At 38.8% G+C, this 25,865-nt stretch overlaps 1 protein-coding gene across 9 annotated transcripts in view; it reads right to left on the reverse strand.

Annotated features, from left to right (window-relative positions):
• The window catches only part of rerea (arginine-glutamic acid dipeptide (RE) repeats a), a 505,448-nt gene that overhangs the window by 257,572 nt on the left and 222,011 nt on the right, over window positions 1-25,865 (reverse strand). For all 9 annotated transcript variants that reach the window (XR_005945305.1, XM_041206432.1, XM_041206431.1 and 6 more), the window contains 3 exons: window positions 23,124-23,229; window positions 8,612-8,708; window positions 8,393-8,497 (listed from right to left, as the gene is read on the reverse strand). Coding sequence is in view for 8 of the 9 variants with exons in the window: in XM_041206432.1 (XP_041062366.1) it covers window positions 8,393-8,497; window positions 8,612-8,708; window positions 23,124-23,229 (308 nt within the window). In the remaining variant the exon portion in view is untranslated. The remainder of the gene's footprint in view (window positions 1-8,392; window positions 8,498-8,611; window positions 8,709-23,123; window positions 23,230-25,865) is intronic.

Raw genomic sequence — 25,865 nt, forward strand, 5'->3', positions numbered from 1 at the left:
ATGAGGTCTGACAAATGACTTCTTCCAATTCCATTGAAGCTGGTTGCTTGGAGATACACAACTGCTGAGCACAATTACACAACAGTCCTTTAACCTCAAACTAACTTGTTGTGTAACTTTTTGGGGAATTTCTATGTTTGAAATGGTGCTACATAAACAGAAGTCTGCTTTTGCTTTAAGCTGGTCTATTTATCAGAGCTCTTTATCAACTGTAAGCGACAATCACATTTTGGTCTATGCCATACATTTGCAAACTCACATGTGATTGCTCTTCTAATTTGTTATGTTTTCTTATTAAGCTTTATTTAAATAATAATAAACCAACATATGCTACCTGAAAAAACAAAATTCATCCTGTTCTCATTTTCCACGCCTGCAAGCTATTAATCTTTATACATTTCAGATGTCAGCCCTATGCAGACATCTTAAAGGGGTAGGGAAAATTACAAATGCAAGAATAAAAGCACAAAAATTTGAATAGAATCAGGAAAGGAAGCATGAGCATGGACATTTTAATTATTTTTAAATAAAAAATTAAAAGTTATAAGATCTCAAGGCACCAAAATGTCTATAAATATAAATTAATCCAGTGTCAAAACTGAAAATGCTAGAAATACAGCCCCTTATTGTAACCTAGGGATGTCCCAATGCACTTGGCATCCAATAAATTTCTTTTGAAATTAAGTCACTGTTGCTACGTAGGCATTTTGCTCACAGCAAATTTTGACAAAGGAGAAATGTTGGCCAGGCCACCAAGAGTTCCTGTTCTTCAAATAGTAACATGGCATTTCTGATATCCACCTGTGTAGATGCCATGATTCAAGACCTCACTAAAAAAGGTGCACCTCCCTCAGCACTGCATTGATGTGTCATCTTAGTCATGTGTTCAAGAACTGGAGTAGAGTTTGAACCTCCAAATTTGGCTCAGAGATAAGTACGTTGAATCAAACAACCAATTGGCCAAGGTATTTAGGCGTGCAAAGAGAGTAAAGTTAGATTAACTAATAGCAGGAGCATTACAATGTTTTCTCCTATCAAATGCTCACAGACTAATACATATTTTCTATTTTCATTTCAAATCTCCAACATCTTTTTATATCTACATTAAAAACTACAATGCTCTTTGTAGGTATTTTTGAATATCTATCACATGCTAAGAATGGCACTACGATAACATATGCACTATGTATCATTATATGAACTCAAACCAGTGTGAGGTGATCTGCTGAAGGGCATCACAACTCGGGGTGTTAGCATGCTCTGCAATCTTCTGAATTATTCCCCTACTTCTGTGTTGATGTGAAACCAAAGCCACTTTAGTATCTTGCAAATTATAAAATCAGCCTTAAATTGCCTGATTTCTAATATTACTTCATTTGATAGGTGATTCCTGTTCCACCACCATATTTCATTAATACCCCCATTTGCATTACATCAGCATGCTAAACCTTGTTCAGTGTTACAATGCAAGAAGTACTGACACTGGGAACTCGGAAGTCAATAATTTCATCTGGAAGATGGTTTCTCAAGTTAGCAGTTGTTAGCAAAAGCACATGGCTGTAACTGTTAATGGATGCCACGGCCATCAATTTTTCTTAGATGAGTGAGCTGCGTTATCAGTCCTTCTATACACATGTTTTTATTACACTTGACCTGAAAGGACCTGGTCCCTTATTCCCCTCCCCTTTCTCCCATCTACACCAAGGGGATTCATAGATACCAATGCTTCTAAATCATCATTGCTGATCCCCAATGTGTAGTTTCTGCACCATTACTGCGGCACAATTATTGTTTTTTAGGCCAAATTATATCACGTAAAGTTTATATTGAGTCTTTGCAAAATTTATCAGCACATACTCTTCTTTGTAAAGAGATTATCTTCAAACCAATGGTGCTTCCAACAGCACCAGGTAGGTTAACAAGTTCCATAATGTATTTCAAGGTACACCTGTGATATTCAGTGCACTAATGTTTCAACTACTATAAATCAAATAACAGAAAGGTTCTCGAAAAGTTCAGTAAAAATGCCATAATTTTTTTTTAAAATTTAAGAGTTAAGAGCTACATCCTTTTACATATACTCAGCCACAGGTGCAGATTCCAGATCCCAATAAGTTCATGCCTGGCCTTTCTGCACTGGCATGATGTAGACTTGTTGTAATTCTCAGTCTAAAATCTGCAACCGTTTCACCACTGCAGTTCAGAAAGAACTTATATTTTCATTTATAAGGGACCACTCAAGCTCAAAGTCCACAAAGTGGTTCACTTTTGAAGCATAGCACCTGTTGTTATACCGGAAGTGGCCGCAGCTATGCTAACGTGTGTTCACCAAACGGCAATGAGATAACTGGCAGATAGCTTGTTTTGGTGGTGTTGGTTGAGATAATAATGTTGGCCGAGATAGCACAATAACTCCCATGCTGCACTTTTAATACTGCCATGGGACATTCTAATCCAGCGAGAGGGGAGACAAGAATCGCAGTTTTATGTCTTATCTGAAAGGCAGCACCTTTTACAGTGCAACATTCCCTCAGTGTTGCACTGGAGTATCAGCTTAGATTATGGGCTCAATTTCTTTTTGTTGCTCTTGGGATGTGAGTATTGTTCGTATGGCCAGCATTTCTCTGGAATGAGGTTTGAATCTACAAACTTCTGACTAAAAAGTGAGTTTTACCAGTGTTAGATGGTGACAACTCCAGTAGATAAATAACCCTAAAGATTTGATGCAAAACTGCCAAATAATGTAAAGTATGCAACTAATGTGTTGCTTTATCATCATTAAAATTGTCCGATGATAATGCAGTTTTATATATTGGAAAGAAACTGCACTTACGTTATCAGTAGCAATTCTTATGTTTTTCGATCCAATAATACAAAAGGGTTACCAGCAAACTAGTATCAAATCACCACACTGGTATTTCTACTGCTTAAGCACTGAAAGAACAATAGCTCCCTCCCGAGTTGAGTGAGGCCCAGAATAATGTTCCAACGTGCCAAAATTGGTTTTAATGAACTGCCAAAATTTCTCTTTCAGGCATCTACTTCAATCAATGTAGCAGGGTCATATTCTACCCTGCACATGATCATCGAGTTGAACATTTGGCTGCACACATTTTTCAAAATGACCTTGAAGTGCTTTATGCTCTGATGTGAATGCCTGAAAAAAAAACTGTTAAACCTGCCAGTTCAGGGATAAGCAATATCATCTTCAACAGGTGATATCCTACTTTTCTTTTTTGCTTTTGCACACCAGGGGCCAATTATGCTGTGCTGTGTAAAGCCTTTTTAAAACGTTGAAAAGATTTCTGACATCACAGCAGACTTATTTTTCATTTCTGCTGATCAGGAAAACCTGAGCAACCTGTCAGCTATATTCAATCTGTAAAAACAGCCTGCACTTGGAGGCCCATAAATAACACTCTGCATGCATGGATCACTGACTTCTTCCAGTCCACAGCAATACTTCTCGTCACATTGTGACTGAAATGTAATTGGTGTTGCGGTGGTAGGTGTAGTGCAAGAACAGCATAACAAATTATACTTCACGAGTGTCAGGCGGAGGTGGAGGTAGGAATTGTTGACTATTAGGGAAAAAATAAAAGCCACATCCTTAAACAGAGCATATGCTTACCAAAGCACATCAATTTTGTACTTCATGTGGGATTTCAAACCGTTATCATCGGCATTTGAGACGCCCACAAGGGTAATCGACAGGTTCTGCAAAATTGTCGGGTTCCTACCCAGCTCAATAAAATTTTGTATTCGTTGAACTTCCTAAGACATCATTTCTGCTGCTGCGTTGCAATTTCAATTGCAACATTTTCCTTTATATTCTCTACACAGGGTTAAAGTTGATCTCGAAGTTGCTTTTACAAGGTCTGGAAAGCTGAAGTCAATTAATAAGGGTTTTGGTTTCTGTCAAACTGAAGTTTAAAATCCTGACTGGAAGCAGACTTATTGGTGTTGTTCTGTTGAATAGGGTCTTTGTTAGCTGATTAGACAATATGTTAACTGCCTGCCATCGCAGCTATCCTGGCAAACTTAATGGATTTTTCTTGAAGAAGTAACTGTTTCAATAAGAGGAATATTGTAGATTTTCAGAAGACATGCCATAGAGTGAAAAGAGGCTTGTCAGAAAAATTCAACTGTTGGTACGTAAGGAAGTGTAGTGGCATGGATAGTTTTCAATCGGCAAAACAACTTTCTAACAGTTAAGATAAACAAATGCTGCTCAGATTGGGAAAAGTTCAGTAGCGGTGTACCAGAATATTGCTTTTGTGTTACATATAGAGATGATTTGATCTTTGGGAGAGGGTGCAAAAGCTTGAAATTCGCTGACAGGACAAAGTAGACAGAATGACAAAAAGCAAAAAAGGATTGTAAAAGGCTTCAGGAATACAGACAGGTTGAGAGAGTGGGAATTAAGGGTAGAAAAGCAGAATGTAGGAGTAAAGGGTAGTTATCCAGAGTGGCAGAAGGTGGAAAGTGGGGGTCTTCAAGGATCAGTGCTGGGACCACTGTTGTTCACAACTTACATTAACAATTTGGACTTTGGAATCAAAAAACAAATTTCTAAATTAGTGGATGACACCAAATATTTTTTTGGAGTTGAGGGGGATAGTCAATACTGAGGATGATTGCAACAAATCACAGGGGGTCATTAATAAACATGCAGGAATGGAAAACAATTGACAAATGAAGTTCAACACAGATAAATGTGAGATAATACATTATGGAAGGAAGAATAGGGAGGTCACTTATTGCTTGGAAAATGCAAGTCTAGGTGGGGTAGAGGAACAAAGAGATCTTAAGGGTACAAATACATCAATGACTAAAAGTTGCGCCACAGGTTAGCAAGGTCACAAAAAAGCAAGCCATGCACTGGATTTAATTTTTTACAGGAATAGAATTCAAAGTTATGCTAAATCTGTATGGAACTTTGGTTAGGCCACATGTAAAAAGAGCATTGCATGCAGTTCCGGTCACCATATTATTAAAAAAAAGGGAGATGCTGGAGAGCATGCAGAAGATTTTAAAAATATATTTATTCTTTCATGTGATGCGAGTGTCGCTGGCAACACCAGCATTTGTTTCCTATTTTTAATTGCCCTTGAACTGAGTGGCTAGACGGTTTCAAAGGGCAGTTAAGAGTCAACCACATTGCTGTGGATTTGGAGTCACACTGAGGCCAGACCAGGTAAGGGTGGCAGGTTTCCTTCCCTAAAGGACATTAGCAAACCAGATGAGTTTTTATGACAATCGATGGTAGTTTCATGGTCACCATTACAGAGAATAGCTTTCAATTCTACAATCATAATTGAGTTCAAATCCCACCAAGTGCCATGGTGGGATTTGAACCGGTGTCCTAGGGCATTAGCCTGGGCCTCTGGATTACTGGTCTAGTTACAGTACCACTACACCTATCAAGAGTGACACCAGAAATGCTTGGTTATACATTATCAGGAAAGGATTGACAGGTTTGGTCTCTTCTCTCTTGAAAAAAGGCTGATAAGTAAACTAATAGAGGTCTCTAAAATTATGAGAGATTTTCAAGTGTATAAAGTAAGAATGTTTCCTGTTCCAGGGAACAGCATAACTAGAGGCCATCAATATCAGATAGTTGCGAGGAATGTCACCAAGAAATTCAGAAGAAACTTTTTCACCCAAAGAGTGGTAAGAATATGGAACTTGAGTGGTTGAAGCAAATAGTATTGCTGCATTTAAGGAAAAGCTAGATAAGCTCATTAAGGAGAAGAGAATAGAGGATTATGATGGTAGATTTAGATGAGAAAAGCTGGAAGGAGGTTTGAGTGGAGGCATAAACACTGGCATGGTCAGGTTGGGCCATCTGGTCTGTTTCTGTGCCATATACCCAGTGAGACAAATTTGGTGTGGATAATTGTGAGCCAATACATTCTGGAAAGCAAAATAAGGAATGGAAATAGACGCTCAATGGAAAGATGCAGAAAGAAAAACCTAGGGGTTTAAATATGTAATCCCTTTAAAGTGCAACTGCATGTGCAAAGATTTTCTAAAAAGGAGCACAGAGTACAAAAGTAAATAATCATGAATTTATACAATTGGTGAGATCATGTTTAGAGTGCTCACTGTAGTTTTGGACTGACACCAATGCATATTGCAAGGAAAATTGGATCCAGTATAATGAGAGAAAGATAGAATGTTTTAAATTGCCCTAGCATAGAGGTGGTACAGACACATTGAGCTAAATTATCTCCTCCTATGCTTATAAAGGTTTATGATTCTGTGGTTTTCAAATTACTTGGCAACTTACCCATATAATTAAAACTGCAATGGTTTATTTATACTTTTTATTCTAATAGATCATCAAAAGATCTTGGAACAAATCCACTGACACAGGTAAAAAAAAAAAATCAAAACTCTGGGGTTGTGATTGTGATTTACAGCTGTGTCCGAGACCTCTGAAAAGGAGAAGTCCAAGATTGCTGGTAATACTTTGATGTGCAACTCTGTGGCCAAAATATTCTGTGGAGGTCCAGGTCACCAGTCTCCAGCTAGCAGAGAAACTTCGTGCGACTCCATGTTTCACTGTGAAAGTGAACATCCATTTTTAGGATTGCTGGCCAAAAGCTTGGACAATCAGGTGAGTTTTAAAAGAGAAGAAGGTGCAGAGACAGAGGTAATTAGGCATGGAATTCAGAAAGTGCAGCTCAGGTGGCTGAAGGCACAGCTGTCAATGACAGGGCAAGTGGAAGAACACTCCTCTGGCTCGACCTTGTGCGCAAGCCATTAAGGGGGCGACTTTTATGACTGCATAAGGTTAGAAAGAAAGGGAGGGATAAGGCCATCAAGTGATTTAAGCATGATCTGCTTTTTTTTAAAATAAGGACAAAGCAAGCTTCTCAAGGATCAACTTTTCCCATATTGAAATGTTTGAGAAACACTGTCATGTGAGACTTTTTCTATTTTCCTTCCTGATACTTATGGTCAGACGAAGCAGGTTTCAGGATTGGCTACAAGCAAGCAGCAGGCTTTGTCAAAAGTTGCAAACATAATGTATACCGCGGGAAGAACACAAATTTTCCATGGCCTGAGATGAAACTCCAAGTTCACTGTGTTCCATCTAGCAAAACAATTGATAATAGATTTGCTCATTGAGTGGCAGGTTCTTGACTGTAAAGGTTCACTTTTTCTAAAAATTGCTAAAAGACATACGGGCAATTTAGAGCAGTTTATAGTTAGTTACATTTACAGGCTAAAAATTATTTTGGAATATTTACGAAATGGCACATTGAGCAACCTTCATTTACAAAAAGATATTAAATGTGCCAGAAACTACTAGAGATAAAACATTTTTAAACTGCTGTACTCATTCTAGACACTAACGGGTTGCCTGGTTTAGTGTACAAGGTACTCTTGAGAATTATTTACAGCATCCAGAGTCAAAGCATGAAACTACTTGGAATCACCACCCAGAAAACTGGGGCTTTAGATTATGGTGTGCTGTAAAGACAATGTTGTCCATAGCCTATTTAGCATACTGATAGCAATTCACTAACACAAAATAACACTTGAACCAATGAAGTTTAATGCTGCATCAATACACTGTGGATGTAGTATAATTATTCCCACTATTAGTGATCTGTAACCCATCGGTAAGACATGATAGCATTATAGAGCTCAAAATGGTTGCTACTTAACCTAAGCTGTAACGTGGAATAGTATAACGGTTTATGCCCAACATTAAACTTCGCTGAAAACTCAGCAGCAACACAAGGCACAGTGACAAAATTCCACAGGAAGAACATCATTTTGTACAAAATAGTTGGTGAGGGAAAAAGAATAAATCAAATGAAACTTTCAAACCACTTTTAATAGTGCTGAGTGCTGACTTTGTAAAGCATGAACGTACAGATCTACGGCATGGCAGAGTTAATTCCCCCATTCCGGTGACTTCCCAGTCTCTGCACTGCTGAGGGAAGATACAAGTGGAACTCTAGCATATGAATTCCAGTGAGGATGTTCGCTCTTTAGCTGCTTCTGCCCAACAGCTTGGAGTTGGCTGAGTCCTGGAAGGAAATCATCCTTGTGTGATCAATGTGGGACGTGGATGGAGAAAAGAGAAGATGCGGTATCTTGAGATATAGCTAGCTGCAAAACTCGTCACCTTTCATATAACATGGTGCCACAAAGAGGAATTTTTAATGTAGTTTTTGAAGTGGCTATATTGTTCGTTGGTTTGAAAATGATTTTTCCCTCAGTTAGGCTAACTGGTTTATATGCGTAAATAAGTCACTCTCGCCTTCAATTGGTTTATCATGAAAATGGGCAAAGAGGCATCTTCAATGTTTGATTAAATAGTATTAAGAGTATTTGTGTATAATACTTGTCAAAATAAGCATTAACCCCTTACCTTGTCTCTGGGTTATAGCCCAGTATATAAAAAAATTGGTCCGGTCGTGGCTTAAACTCTCTGGCAGCAAATATGTCAGAAAAATGTATAATATTGCATTTCCCTCTGAAAAGAAAAAAAATATAATTGATGTTGCCATGATATATTTTAAAACCAATTATTATTTCAATCTTTGTGGTTTTATTTAAACAAACCATTACATTAATTACTTAAACTTGCCTGAGTGCTGCAGCATGGTAGGTGTCTACATAATCCGAAATGAAGAGTTCCCGACTCCTAATTACTGGGTCTGTGATCACAAGCTCACGGCCAGAATCTACAGGAAATGTAATTATTATGTACATAAATGATTTCCACAAATTCAAAAATATCAGATGGAGGATAAATGTTAAAACTGCTAATATAATTGAACAGTGATAACAACATAGTTCCCCAAGGAAGAGATTTATGAAAATCTTATGACAGATGAAACTACATTGAGAATAAAAGGTTTTGTCACGGAAAAACATTATAACAATAGATTCCGATCAGGAGTGACCTTGAGGGGCAGCTCGGAATCTGAGTGAAACTGTACAAGAATTCATAATAATACTTTTTCACATTTGCTCTTTACAAAAGTCCTTGTACAATTCTTTGTTGCAATTTTCCAACACATTCTCCCATTAATTTGTCCTTACTCTGTACCTTTTACTCCAATTAGATTAAAAATTACCGCTAATTTTGAACAAATGCAATATTTTATTAAACTCCAATTTTTCAATATCTAGATATTTTGTTGCTTTAAAAAGTTCAAATTACCAAACCATTTTTTCGAAGTTGGGCAACCATTCAAAATTTTTAATTAAAATACTGAACGTGGTGCCAAAAATTTATCTTTCTTGAAGGAATAAAAACTCTTATCAAATATTCACTAGGTATTAATGTCATACTTACTTCAATTTTAAAAATGTCATTTATAAGGCCATCACTATTTGGCCCTCCAACTTGTAGAAGACTAATTCCAATCTGAATGTCATCCTATGGTCAGGAGGGGATACATTTGATTTATACAGAAGGAGCCCCATTCCCAGCAAACTCCTATCCTCCCTGCAAATAATGCATTTACTAGAGACAAATTCGCCTCCTATATGGAAATCCACACCGAGACTGACATTCATTCAGGCTCAGCTTTTGCACATTCCTTTTTTAAACTGACAACTGGACTGTGTAATGCAAGCTAAGCTTTCATTTATGCTGTTGATGCCAAGTTAACAACTTGAGGCACAATGTCTTGTGTACATACGGACATCTCACACGATGTAGTTTTGAGTTCCAACCATATTATCCCCTCAATATGGAAATAAGAATTAATGGCAGGTGGTATGCAGCACCAAGTGGTTACGGTTGCAAATTCAGCCACTGTTATCAAGCAGTCTCTAAATTCTTCCAGTCACGAAACCTACCCAAGACATGATTGGTATTCAAGCCAAATTGTTTCAAAACTGAACGCTGGCAAAACAGGTAGGTAAAAGGGATAAGGGAAGAGAGTTCGTACAATGTACACGTAACTACTTTCCAAGCCAGTATTTAAGAAGTCCAAAAATGTTGGATTCACTACTGGATCTAGTAATGGAATATGAACCCCAACAGGTAAGAGAATTAAAAGTAGGGGAAAATCTAGGTAAAGGTGACCATAACATGCTTGAAGATAATAATTGAGAAGGACATAAGCAAGACAAAAGACCAGAATAAAAGATTGGGGAACAGCCAATTCTGAGGGACTCAGAATAGAACTCAGGAAAATAAAGTGGACAATATTAGCAGACAATGATGTAAAACAGCAGTGGAAAACGTTTAAAACTGTGTTCAACCGAATCCAGGAAAAACACATTCCGCTAATAAATTAATGAGTCACCATGGAGGAATAAAGATGTAGGGAAAAATTGAGGGTAAAGAAAGGTATGACAATTGAGAACATGTGAGATTAGGGGAAAAAAGTAAAAAAAAAATAAGCAATTAGGAATGCAAAGGGGAACCATGAAATTAAATTTTCAAAAACCATAAAACAAAATAGTAAAATATTGTACAGGCTCATAAATTAAAAAAGGAAAGTTAGGATGGGGAATAGGGCCACTAAGGGATAGACAGGATAAAAAACACAGGCAGTGTTAACAAAATGACAGAAATATTAAATAATTACTTTGCTTCGTACAAACCAGGGAGACAGATCAGGTGGGCATAGCATCAGAAGATGAGATTAGAAATAATATAGCCATGTTTAAAATAAAAAGAGGAAAAATATTAAATAATCAAATTCAAACAAGATAAAACTCCTGGGCTGGAAGAATTATATCCAAGCATTTTAAAATAAAGAGGCACTAATACATATTTAATAATTCATTAGAAAAAGGTGCCGTGCCAGAGTAATGGCTGATAGCTAATGTTATATCTGTATTTAAGAAGAGAGATAGAACATACCTAGGGGGCGATAAAGCAGTCAGCTTAACATTCTTGCTAAAAAAGCAGAATAGAGGTGAAGAGTAACCATTCAGAATGGCAGCAGGTGGAAAGTGCAGTGTCACAAAAATCACTGCTGGGACCATTATTGTTCACAATTTACATTAAAAGTTTAGGCTTTGGAACGAAAAAAACAAATTTCTAAATTTGTGGATGGCATCAAATTGGGAGGGGGTGGGTGGTGCAAAATCGTCAATCCCAAGGAGGACCACTACAAATTTAAAGAAGGCATTAATAAACTTGCAGAATGGGCATATAATTGAAAAATGAATTTCAATACAGATAAACATGAGGTATTACATATTGATTAAGATTTGCAAGGACGTCACATATGACTTGGAAAACAAAAATTTAAATGAAATTGAGGAACAATGGGATCTGGGAGTACAAATACATACATCACTCAAAGCAGGTTAACAAGGCAATAAAAGAAACAAACCAAGTATTTGGGTTTATTTCTACATTCAATTGAGAAATAGAGAAGTTGTGCTAAACTTGTATTGGAGCCTTGATTAGACTGCAGTATATAAAGGTACTGGACAGGTTACAAAAAGGATTTACAAGAATAAGGCCTGAAATGAGGGGTTATGACTCATCAGAAGAGAATGAACTGAGGCCTCTTTGAAGAGAAAAGACAGTTGCGGGTTATGGTAATTCCCTTATATATACGCACATTACTCAGGTTTCCATTGTACCACCAAGGTAATTACTTTTTCTGAAGACCGTATGACACACTACAATTCACAAATTACAGAGTATACACCATTTAGTAAATAATTTACCACTGCTGATCTGAAGGCAAAATATACAAATGTATAATGCAAGATTCCATGTCTTACTTGGACCCTAAGTGTCACAATGGTAAACTAAACATAAATATATTTTATTCTCCTTTAGCTATAAAATTCATTTCTCTAAGTGTCTTCCAAATACAAAGATGGAATCAAGCAACCCAATGGAATGAATCACCGAGGATGCACAGTCTTTCAAGAGAATTTGCCCTCTATCTCCTTGATGGAAGCAATTTTTGATCAAGTAACCCAAGTTCCCAAGATTTTGAGGAAAAACTTGAACTGGAATTTAAAAATGTTTTTAAAAAGTTGTTGACGAAATTAACAAGCTTAAGTAGCTTAGACTCTATATGGCACACACTGGAAATCAAAATTCAAGAATTTTTTTAAGCAGAAGGTGGCATGCTTTCCCAACTGCCTAGTAGGTAAAGAAAGTGCCCAATTCAGTTTCAAATTCAACTCTCAATCTCTATTGAGTTCACTGATCATTAATTCTAGAATAGGCCTCAACCTCCTAGCGTAATGTGGGGTGATGGAAGAATTTCACTCCCAGTTCTGGACTTTGGGTGAGCTCAGATGTGATGTCCTACACAGTCACACTGCCTGTTAACAAATCATCTATCTAAACTCACCTGAAGAATGGCCAAGTGAGCACCTGTAGAAATGCAGCCCCATAAGAATGAGGAAAGAAGAGCAGACATTTATCGGGACTTAAACTTTTAAAAAATGATAACAAAGGAAGTTCTGTCCAAACAGAGTACTTACCCCTTCGCAAGTCCTATCTACCTAGATTTTAAACCTTTGAAGAAGAAGAATTAATTGAAAGTCTACAATTTTAGACTTCTGCCAAATGGCTTTTTATCAAAGCTGGCACACTCTGCTGATAGTAAGGAATCCTTATGAAACATGGCCACAAACTGCTGTTTACCAGTAAGGTGGTCATTTACAGACCAACTGGGAGAATGCTTTCTTTCTGTACAAACACCTGGCCAAACCTTGCTTTGCTCACAGTAAAATACATCAGCAACTGCTATCACTAATCAGTCTGTACATAAACCAACTTCGCTGCGCCCATATAATTTATGCAAGTCAGCCAGATGTTAAGAACACATCTGCTTCTCTTCCATTTCAATGTAATGCCAGGCAGCTTAATTCTACATATGGCCCCGTCTAAAAAGCAATTATGTTTCATGGAATAAGAGCTGTTCAAAAAAAAACTTAACTGGTGGAATGTTTTAAAAAAGGACATGATTAAAATATTCAAAAATAGAACCAGAGGAATAGATTAACAGATATGTCCTTTAGTCAATGAGGCATCCTTGGTGACAACTTTAATTGAAGCTTTACTTATTTTCATTCATTCATGGGATGTGGGCTTCACTGGCTGGGCCAGCATTTATTGCCCATCCCTAGTTGCACTTGAGAAGGTGGTGGTGAGTTGCTTTATTGAATCGCTGCAGTCCATGTGGTGTAGGAACGCTCACAGTGCTGTTAGGAAGGAAGTCCCAGGATTTTGACCCAGCAACAGTGAATATATTTCCAGGTCAGGATGGTGAGTGACTTGGAGGAGAACTTCCAGAAGGTGGTGTTCCCATCTATCTGCTGCCCTTGTCCTTCTAGATGGTAGTGGTCGTGGGTTTGGAAGCTGCTGTCAAAGGAGCCTTGGTGAATTCCTGCAGTGCATCTTGTAGATGGTTCACACTGCTGCTACTGTGTGTCGATGGTGGAGGGAGTGAATGTTTGTGGATGTGGTGCCAATCAAGCAGGCTGCTTTGTCCTGGACGGTGTCAAGCTTCTTAAGTGTTGTGGGAGCTGCACAGACAAGTGGGGAATAAGGAGTTGAGTTACTCATTGCATGATGCATGCTCTTATAGCCACAGTATTTACATGGCTTGTCCAATTCATTTTCTGGTCAATGGTAACCACCAGGGTGTTGATAGTGGGGGATTCAGTGATGGTGATGAACATCAAGGGACGATGATCGGATTCTCCCTTGTTGGAGATGGTCATTGCCTGACACTTGTGTGACACAAATGTTACTTGCCACTTGTCAGCCCAAGCTTGGATATTGTCCAGGTCTTGCTGCATTTGGAGATGGACTGCTTCAGTATCTGAGGAATCAGAAATGGTGAACATTGCATAATCATCAGTGAACATCCCCACTTCTGACCTTATGATGGAAGGAAGGTCGTTGATGATGCAGCTGAAGATGGTTGGGTCAAGGACACTATCCTGGGGAACTCCAGCAGTGATGTCCTGGAGCTGAGATGATTGACCTCCAACAACCACAAACATCTTCCTTTGTGCTAGGTATAACTCCAACCAGCGGAGAGCTTTCTCCAATTCCCATTGACTCCAGTTTTGCTAGGGCTCGTCGATGCCACACTCTGTCCTTGACATCAAGGCAGCATTTGACCGTCACTTTGACCTCACCTCAGGAGTTCAGTTCTTTTGTCCATGTTTGAACCAAGGCTGTAATGAGGTCAGGAGCTGAATATCCCTGGCAGAACCCAAGCAGGCGTCAGTGAGCAGGTTATTGCTAAGCAAGTGCCACTTGATAGCACGGTTGGTGGCCCCTTCCATTACTTTACTGATGATTGAGAGTAGACTGATGGGACAGTAATTGGCCGGTTTGGATTTGTCCTGCTTTTTGTGTACAGGACATACTTGGGCAATTTTTCACATAGCCGGATAGATGCCAGTGTTGCAGCTGCCAGTGTTACTCCCACAAGGATTATCTGTACATAGGAACATATGTAGAACTTATGAATTAGGAGCAGGAGTACACTACTAGGCTGTAGAAACCTGCTCCGCCATTCAATAATATGATGGCTGATCCAATAGTGAACTCCTCCACATTCCCGCCTACCCCTGATAACCTTTCACCCTCTTGCTAATCAAGAATCTATTTACCTCTGCCTTAAAAATATTCAAAGACTCTGCTTCTATCACCTCTTGAGGAAGAGAGTTCCAAAAGCTCACAACCCTGAGAGAAAAATTTCTCATCTCCGTTCTAAATGCGCAACCCCTTAATGTTAAACAGCGGCCCCTGACAGATTCTCCCACAAGAGGAGGCATCCTCTCCACATCAACCCTGTCAAGACTCCTCAGGATCTCTCATGTTTCAATCAAGTCGCATCTTACTCGTATGAACTCCAGTGGATACAAGCGAAGCCTATTCAACCTTTCCTCATAAGACAATCCTCCCAATCCAGGTATTAATTTGGTAAACTTTCTCTGAGCTGCCTCCAATGCATTTACATCCTTTATGCAAATGAGGAGGCCAAAACTGTACACAGTACTTCAGATGTGGTCTCACCAATGCCCTACATAACTGAAGCAAAACCTCCCTACTTTTGTATTCAATTCCTCTCACAATAAATAACATTCTATTAGATTTCCTAATTACTTGCTGTACCTGCTTACTAGCCTTCTGCAATTAATGCATTAGGATACTTAGGTACCTCTACATCTCAGAGCCCTGCAATCTCTCACCATTTGGATAGTATGCTTCTTTTTTATTTCTCCAGCCTGAGTTCCTCAGGGTAGTGTCCTCAGTCCAACCATCTTCAGCTGCTTCATCAATAAACTTCCTTCCATCATAAGGTCAGAAGTGGGAATGTTTGCTGATGGTTGCACAATGTTCAGCACCATTCTGACTCCTCAGGTACTGAAGCAGTCCATGTCCAAATGCAACAAGACCTGGACAATATTCAGGCTTGGGCTGAGAACTGACAAGTAAAATTCATGCCACACAAGTGCCAGGTAATGATGATCTCCAACAAGAGAGAATCTAACCATCGCCCCATGACATTCAATGGCATCACTGAATCCCCCACTATCAACATCCTGGGGGATACCATTGACCAGAAACTGAACTGGACTAGTCACATAAATACTGTGGCTACAAGAGCAGGTCAGAGGCTGGGAATCCTGTGGCAACTAAATCACCTCCTGACTCCCCAAAGTCTGCCACAAGGCGCAAGTCAGAAGTGTGATGGAATATTCTCCACTTACCTGGGTGAATGCAGCTCCAACAACACTCAAGGAGCTTGACACCATCCAGGACAAAGCAGTCCACTTGATTGGCACCACAACCACAAACATTCACTCCCTCCACCACCAACACATAGTGAAAGTAATGTATACCACCTACAAGATGCACTGCAGCAACTCACCAAGGCCCCTTGGATAGAACCTCATAAACCATGACCGCTACCGTCCAGATGGACAAGGGCCACAAATACATGGGAACCTGCAATTTCCCCTCCAAGACACACACCATCCTGACTTGGAAACACATCACTGTTCCTTCACTGTCACTGGGTCAAAATCCTGGAACTCCCTCCCTAACAACACTGTGGGTGTACCTACACCACACGGACTGCAGCGGTTCAAAAAGGCAGCTCACCACCACCTTCTCAAGGGCAATTAGGATTGGGCAATAAACGCAGGCCACATCCCATGATTGTTTTTAAAAAATGGACTCTTTCACACTTTCCCATATTATACTCCATTTGCCAGGTCTTTACCCACTCACTTAACCTATCTATATCCCTTTGTCACCTCGTTGTGTCCTCTTCCCATCTTAATGTCCTATCTTTGTGTCATCAGCAAATTTAGCAACCAGACCTTCAGCCCCTTCACTGAAGTCATTTATATTAATTGTAAAAAGTTAAGGCCCCTGCACTGATCCATGCGGCACACCAATCATTACATCATGCCAACCAGAAAATGGCCCATATAGGCCTACCTTCTGTTTCCTATGAGCTAGCCAATCTTCTATCCATGCCAATATATTACCCCCTATACCATGAACTTTTATTTTTTGCAGTTACCTTTGACGTGGCATCTTATCAAATGTCTTCTGGAAATCTAAACACAGTACATCCACCAAGTTCCCCTTTATTCACAGCATATGTTACTTCTTCAAAGAACTCCAATAAATTGGTTAAACATGATTTCCCTTTCCCAAAATCATATTGACTCTGCCTGATTAGCCTGAATTTTTACAAGTGCCCTGCAATAACATTTTTCTTAAGACAGATGTTAAGCTAACCGGCCTGTATTTTCCTGCTTTCTGTCTCTCTCCCTATTCGAATAAAGGAATTACATTTGCTATTTTCCAATATAATGGAACCTTCCCCGAATCTAGAGAATTTTGGAAAATTAAAACCATTGTATTAATTATCTCACTAGCCACTTCTTTTAGGACCCTGGATGAAGTCCATTGGGACCCGAGGACTTTTCAGCCCGCAGCTCCTACAATTTCTCAGTACCACATCCCTGGTGACTGTAATTTTTCCACTTATTCGCTCCCTTCCATTTTCTGATTTATAGCTATATCTGGGATGTTACTTGTACGCTCTATCATGAAGACCAATGCAAAATACCTGTTCAATTCATCTGCCATCTCATTTTCCAATAGTAATTCCCAGACTCACTTTCCATAGGACCAACACTTACTCTGTTAACATTTTTCTTTTTTTTAAAAATATCTATAGAAACTCTTACTATCTGTCATCATATTTCTAGCTAGCTTTCTCTAGTACTTTAATTTTTCCCTCCTAATTAATCTTTTAGTCATTCTTTGCTGTTCTTTATATTCTGTCCAATCTTCTGAACTGCCACCCATCTTTGCGCAATCATATGCTTTTTCTTTAAGTTTGATACTATTGTTACTTTTTTTTTAGTTAACCATGGACAGTGGGTCCTTCTCCTGGAATTTTTCTTTCTCATTGTAATATATCTATTGTGTATTCTGAAATATCCCCTTAAATTTCTGCCACTGCATCTCTATTCCTCAACCTAATTTGCCTGTTCACTTTAATTAGCTGTGCTTTCATGCCCTCATAATTATCCTTATTTCAGTTTAAAATACTAGTATTGGATCCACTCTTTTCTCTCTCAAACTGAATGTAAAATTCAATCATATTATGATCACTGCTACTGAGGGGCGCCTTCACTATGAGATCATTAGTTAATCCTTTCTCTTTGCACAATGCCAGGTCAAGTACAGCCTGCTCTCTGGTTGGTGCCAGAATGTGCTGTTCAAAGAAACTAGCCCGAAAACATTCTTTGAATTCCTCATCTAGGCTACCTTTGCCCATCTGATTTCCTCATTCTATTTGCAGATTAAAATCCCCCATGATTATCGCCGTACCTTTCTGGCAAGCTCCCGTTATTTCTTCCTTCATACCCCGTCCTACCATATGGTTAATGGTAGGGGGCCTGTACACCACTCCCACAATTAATTTCTTGCCTTTATCATTTCTCACCTCTACCAAAACTGTTCCTACATCCTGGTTTCCTGAACTCAAGTCATCTTTCTCTATTGTGCTAATATTATCATTAATTGATAGAGCCACCCCTCTACCTTTTCCTATCTTCCTGGCCTTCCTAAATGTCACATACTCTTCAATATGCAGGTCCTATGTCATCCTGCAAAACGTCTCTGTAATGGCTATCAGTTTGTCCTTATTTATTTCTATTTGCGCTCTCAGTTCATCTGCTTTGTTTCGAATGTTATGTGCATTCAGATACAGAGCCTTTAATTTTGTCCTTTTATTACTTTTTGTAACCTCTAGCCTTACCTGATTTACTCTTAGATTTGCACTCCCTGTACTCTGTCACGCAGTTTATCATTTCCCACATTAATACCTTTTTCTCTTTCTTTTCCCTGCTGATTTATCACATCTTCTCAAATTTGATCTCTTACCGCCATTATTTAATTAAAAAACCCTTTTGTAGTTACACGGCTTGCTTGAACACTGGTCCCAGCACGGTTCAGGTGTAGGCCATCCCAATGGTACAGCTCCCACTTTCCCCAGTGATGGTGCCAGTGCCCCATGAACTGGAGCCCACTTCTCCCACACCAGTCTTTGAGTCATGTATTCATCTCTCTAATATTATGTACACTATGCCAAATCCAGAGATAACGAGGCTAGTGTTTCTTAATTTAGTGCTGAGCTTCTCATGCTCCCTATGCAGAACCTATTTCCTGGGTCTACCTATGTTGTTAGTACCTACATGTATCATGACAACTCGATCCTCCCTCTCCCACTGTAAGTTCTTCTCCAGCAATTTTTTTTTTAATTCGCTCATGGGATGTGGACGTCACTACCTAGGCCAGCATTTATTGCCCATCCCTAACTGCCCTTGTTCAGAAGGCATTTAAGAGAAAATCACATTGCTGTGGGTCTAGAGTCACACGTAGGCTAGACCCAAGGACAGCAGATGGGCTTTTGCAGCAATCAGCAATGGTTTCATGGTCATCATCAGACTTTTAATTCCAGATTTTTATTGAATTCAAATTTCACCATCTGCCATGGTGGGATTAGAACCTGGGTCCCCAGAGCATTACCCTGGGTCTCTGGAATATTAGTCTAGTGACAATACCAATATACTACCGCCTCCCCACCCCAAACCTTATCACCGGGCAGGCAACACAGCTGTCTGGACTCTCACTCTTTGCTGCAGAGAACAGTGTCAATCCCTCTCACTATACCATCCCCTACTACCACCACATCCCTTTTTGCTCCCCCCAGTTGAATGGCTTTCTGTAACATGGTGCCATGATCAGTTTGCTCACTCACCCTGCAGCCCCCACTCTCATTCAAACGAGCAGAGAGAATCTCAAACCTATTGGACAATTGCAAAAGTCAAGGCTCCTGCACTTCTGCCCTCTGAATTCGTTCTGATGAAAGGTCATATGGACTTGAAACGTCAACTGTATCCCTCTGCGCAGATGCTGTCAGACCTGCTGAGTTTTTCCAGGTATTTTTGTTTTTGTTTCAGATTTCCAACATCCGCATTATTTTGCTTTTATCTCTGGATTCCCTTACCTGCCTCACTCACAATCACACCTTCCTTTCCTTGTCCAATGACTTACTCAGAAGACCCTATCCAAATTGGTGTGATTAACTCCTGGTACAAAGCATCCATGCAACTTTCCCCCTCCCTGACATGTCATAGTGCCTGCAGCCCAGCCTCCAGCTCAATAACTTTGAGCCGAAGCTCCTCAAGCCACGAACACTTACTGCAGATGTGTTTGCCCTGTATCACACTGGCATCCAGGAGCTCCCACATGCTGCAGCCTTGATACATCACCTGTCCTGCTATTCCTTAATGTGTTTTAATTAATTACTTAAATTCACTTATTTATTTTCATTTTTTATGTACTTTATTAAATTTACCACCAGTTTGCATACTATTTTAAACCTTAGAACTGGAATACACCTCAACCACTTACCAGATACTCAACAAACAGCTATCTCCTTTCCCTACGGTAGAGTAAGAACCAATTTCTACAGAGTGAAAAAGGTAGAAAAAACAAAAGGAAAGGGGTATCTCCTTCCCCTCCTCGCCTAACTCCCCCACTCACCGAACTCCCAGGTATGCACTGAGTTCCAAAGCTGCACTCATTTACCTTAGATGCACTAAAGAGCCCTGAATTTATAGTAGACCGAATTGGAATTGGAGAAACCAGATTCAACCAATTAGCTAATTAACTACTCAGCTCTCTCAGCAGAGTGTGTTTACCCTGCCTAAGGCTGGAAGAAAGAAAGAAGCTTAGCCTACTTACACAGTGCTTTTCAGTTAACTGCCAATTACAGACTAGACAAGATTTTCCAAGAATAAGGTTAAGACTTTAAACTTCCTCACTCACCAAGCTCCCAGGTATGCACCCAATTCCAAAGCTACACTCGTTTGCCTTTGATTAGGGTTTTAAAAAGATCTTGCTGCGATTTCTCCGATCATCCATAAGTTGAGAATTTCCATTTAACTTCGTACTGAGGTACATGTTAGTTCTTTAGCAAAAACACTTTCTGTTAAAGACAAAAACCTCAAACATAGCGCACGTATGATCTCTAATTATTCTAACATGCGCTGCGCCCAAGACAAACACATCCTCTCAGCAGTTATTAATTTTCAAGCTTCAGAATGTAATCCTTTAAACAAGAACCACATGTCACATAAAGTCACTAGTTCAAAAGGGATATATTAGGATCCATCGATTCCAAAGAAAGTTTTCTAGTTTTTAGTGTCTCTCCAAATAATGTATTTTCTCCACCAGTTTCCAACCTCAAGCACACTTATACAAATGATTAGAGATCATAGTTTTCTTTCCTGGTTAACTAACCTCAGTAATATCCATAGGATAACTACCTGGCCTTGTAACTGAAATATAAAACAAAATACCATTAAATCAAGTCAGACCCGTCTTGTTTATGTTTCGCTCTGTGTTATGACCAACGTACTAATTTGCTTAGGTGAGCTTTTCAACTTGTCAGGCAGGCAAGGCAAAAAGTGTTAGTGATTACAAGTTACAGCTGCCAACATGTTTTGTTTTATCTTTCTAGCAGTAAGAAATTTCAGCAAATGCTGAGGCACCATCACCCATTGAGATGTACTATAGTTTTGAGGAGTACTGCCTGAACAAGCTATCTTAAATGAGCTACAATCTGATCCTGCAAAGGTAAATGTTGACAGCAGCCCTGTCCTTTGATTTGGAGATACTACTGCACAGAAATTTGATTGGAAAGATCCTAGTTACAATCTAGGTTTTCATGAAACATTCACTAGCAAGATTAATTTGGAACCCGACGCCTATCAAATTAATGGCACAGAAATATGTTAATCCAGAATGTTTCCACATTTACCAGAATACCCAAAGCTAGCTGTGCCTCAGTACTATCTCCTTCAGTTTCAACAGTTCCTTCTTGGGGCCATGTGCTAATCATTCTAATTAAATATAGTTATTCTGACCCCACAAATGTGTGGCAAACAATGACACCCAAGACTAACTAAAAGTAGTTGGGAGCTGGGGGAAAGGAGACAGAGATGCTAGACCAAATGATAGCACCATGTTTTTTTCAAAATATGACCAAACGAAGCCTTCAACTGTTTCATGACACTCTTTGGCAAATACAAGAGCATAAATACCAGGCATACGGTTGGAATTATGGGTTATATGGCTCTATTTCATTCCACTTTAGGATCCATTGTCTCCTTCAAGGGGCTTGAAATACGTTCGAAGAGAATTTCACTGATCCTACACTTCCAGCAGGGGGAAGTGCTCAAAGGCAACACTGTTCAGAGTAATTGCTGCCACACTGTAGTGGTAATTCTCTGATATCCATTCCCTTTAACTACAGCTCCACACTGGGAGTACAGGATCAGTGATTTTATCCTACAATCTCTGTCACTATAGCTCTGAAGCCTTACAAAATATCTTTGTGAAAATACTGTTAGGACCATCAGTCAAACATATAATCGCAATGAAAAAGTTAAACAAGACACTGGGACATTTTGGCAGAGGGATATAATACAATACAATGAGGAGGTTTTGCAAAACATAAGAGTTGTGATTCATGTAAGGACATTAGTTGTGACAAGTGAAAGGGGTTGGTAAAAAAAATTTAATGTCAACACTTTGCAAAGTCTTGCTCAAATAAAATAAAATTCAAAATTCAGTAATACTGAAAACAACTGACTCCACAGAATAATGCTGAGCTGTCAGTCTTAGAAACAGCATGAATCTAATTGATGGAAGAAAAAGAACTGAAGATAAGCATGAATGTTAAAAAAGGATGGGAGGTAAAGTTGAAGGGTTCAAGATGGGAATTTAAGAAAATGGCATGTTTAACCCCCTAGATTCTCTATCTCAAGGTATGAAGCTATTTACAAAAACAATTAGTTCATACACACGCATATAGCAGCAGGGTCACTGAAAAATGGCCAATATCTCGTGCTTCCTCTAGCCCAAGGACATGGGCACCAAATGCAGGCCATGATACAAAATGGATTAACCAGAGCACAGCATACTGCTTCAGTTAAGTACAATTCCTATCATTTGACTTTTTCAAAAATGGTAAGGGGACTTAAAAGTTGTTTGTTCAGGTAGGCACCAATTTTTATACAATTCTAGTATACCTAGCAAATAAACCACAAATCTAATCTACAGCAAATTCTATTACATTTATTAATTACAGATCTTCCAGTGCTAACATTATTTACTAATTGCAGGTTTTGAAAGACTTCTTTTGTCATGAGGTAGTTCATCATGGAAAAGCAGCATATATTTTTTTATATACCCTGGACAATTATTAGGAGGGAAATGTAAGCCAAAGTTCCTGATTTTGAATGTCTCTTGCTACCAAATGCATGTTTGTGGACACTGTATCGGGTTGATACATTACAGACTCCCATCCCTCCCTCCCTCATCCTCCCCCCCCACCCCCCACCCGCCCCATTACAGAAGCAGTTCACAAGCCTCACTCACATATGAAGGCATGGCGTCTTAGAAAGCAATACAGAGAAGAGTCACTGACATCGGTAAAAGCGCAAGTTGCCAGCTTCAGGAGTAGAAGGGAGTAACGGAAAGATAATTGGAGGAAAAAAATGTTTAATTTGTCATGACAAGGAGGTATTAGAGTACTCACCATTTTCATTGTGTCGATCCTGAACCAGATGCTGGTAAACTGAATCTGGCACCTCCGACTGACGATAGTACCACTTGACATTCATTAACAGGTGGTCCCGTTTGCTCTGAAATGTTAAACATCAGCAGGCTAAGTAAATGAAATTATAAAGGACACAGTGTGAGCGCTTGTCTTTGTTTTGTGCAAATAAAAAAATTAGCAAGACTTCGACATTTAGTAAATGATTTATAGTTGAATTGGCAGAAAGGAATATTTAAATTTGAGTAATATTACTGAAACATTCTTGATGAGGCCAGTCCAAAAGTGGCAGTCCTGGTCAAATGGCTGCAAACATTTAGTAAGTTCCATATCACCTACAGCAAAATAAAATGAACGATACAGCCCTATAAGCACATGCCTCGGGCATAAGTAAATGATAAATCCAATTGAGATGGGTTAGTTCTATAAAACATCACTTCAGAGTAATGTAACACTTAGGTACAGCTGTCAAAAGTAGCCACAAGGATACCCATGGATATTAAATTAGAATATAATTTTGTAGGGCGTTTCAATTATCGCTACAACAATATCAGATATTTTTCAATGGAACTTAGAAACCGGAGTAGGCCAGACACTCGAGCCATCCAATTAGATCATGGCAGATCCGTACCTCAAATCCATTTTGCCCACCCCTTTGCTCCATACCCTTCAACACCCTTACCTAACGAAAATCAATCTATCTTAGTCTTCACAGATCTAATTGTTCCAGCATCCTCTGCCTTTTGGGAGCTGGGTCAATTGTAAATTTTGCTTATAGGCAATGATGTAGGGGCTTGATTGGAAACTTTGTAGCATAGACATCCTACAGGAAATGGATAGAGGGGAAAGACCAAGGTGCAGAACCATACTAGTTGCCTGGGAGACAGATGGGGCAAGAATATTTTCGCAAAGGTGATGGGACCACGTCCAGGTTTTCTCTGGGTTACATACTGAATTCATACACAGTAGTATTTTGAGACATGTACAAAAGCAAAAGTAGTGTCAACTGGAAATAAGCACCAGTGATAAAGAGGCATTTTACTTATTATATTTTTAGTAATATATACACAAAGGTTGAACGTATATTGTGTAAGTTAACTGCATATTATACAATAACACAATATCATGACTATCAAGTTCCGTGGATAGCATAATGCACAAATTTTACTTAAGTGCTGGGAGTTCAAAACATTAATTATTTAAAAATTTTAAGTACACAAAAAAAAGCAGGAAATAATTTCAAGGCTGTAAATCTACACACAGGGACATGGTTACGGACATCACTTGAAACACAATTAAATTTCATATCATAGCTATCTATTATTCTAAATTGACTGTTCTGAATTATCGCTATAGGGAGAGGTTCAAAAGTAACATTCTACTTAAATATTTTTGCCCTTTTCCAATTGACTTTTCAGTGAAATCCATTGTTGCACAACTAATTGTGTGTTGAATGAGATATATTTTAGCAAATTTAGTTTTAAGGTTAAAACACAAACTTGCTCAAAGTTTGTGGTAGGGTCACCTTTAACGACCGTTAGAGCAGAATTTTACACAGCTGTACAAAAATATTAGGGAACATAATGAATTAATATAGAGCAAAGTTGCTTTTGAATTTTATTTTCTGTTCTGAAAATGATTTTTGAAGGCAGCTTTTCAGTCTCAATGTTAGTCAATTAGATTCTTCTAAAATTTGCTGAGAAAAAGTGCATGCTGCTTGCAAACGTTTATTAGAAAAATCTGTCAAATTTTTAGTACCATGTAAAGATATTATACAATATTCTGTTCTATCCAGCCTTCAGTAGTATCATCAGTAGCCCAGTCAGTGGCAGCACTGAGTTGGAAAACTGCAATTTTTGCTTCTACACACTAACTGTATTTCTCCATGCTCAATTCACGATGGAACTAGTAGTCGCCCCTGCCATGTACATCCAATGCTGGTTTATAGAAACAAAAAGTGCCTGTAGCTCATTTTTTTGCGTTTCCTTCTTTGCAAATCAAATTTTCATCTATAAGGAATGAGGTTGACACCATATTCATTAATCCTATATGGATTCAAAGCACTACAATGAGGGATAGGCAAATCACAAATCTGTGCAGTGATTTCAGAAATCAAATTTCCATGCAGAAGCAACGCTCCAAATTATGTAACAAACATGCAGACTAAAATAATGCAGAATCTTGGATGAATGAAGGGCCCTGTAACTCTGTGCAGAGTAACAGTGTGGACAAAATAAGCAATTGTTATTTGCAATGTTGTCAGAGGAAGCTTGGAAAATCCAAAGCTCAGCACAAACCAAATCGCATGAAGCCCTTGAATAACAACACATTCAACCCCGTTTTTCAATAGTTTTAAATACCTTTTTTTTTACGGAACGTCTATATTCTTTGAACGGGCAGTTCCTGTATTCCCCTGTACCTGAATGCAGCACTCCAAAACTGTAAGAGACAAGTATGTAAACACCTAAAATTGCCATTAAGAACAGAATGTAAGTCTGAATGAAAAAAGATATGTGAAAAACCTTTGTAACAATTGCGATTCATGCTATTTTTCAGTATGCCAAATGTGCTATATGCAAGAGGGATGCTGAAAAATGAATTACCCGTTACTTATTCCACATTCTGCTCTTAATGACAATTTTAGGTGTTTATATACTTATTGCGATAAAACTATGTTGCTCCATACATCATTCACGGATGGTAATACGATGCAATACTTATTTT

The sequence above is a fragment of the Carcharodon carcharias genome, chromosome 15 (assembly GCF_017639515.1).
Source record: "Carcharodon carcharias isolate sCarCar2 chromosome 15, sCarCar2.pri, whole genome shotgun sequence".
NCBI lineage: Eukaryota > Metazoa > Chordata > Chondrichthyes > Lamniformes > Lamnidae > Carcharodon > Carcharodon carcharias.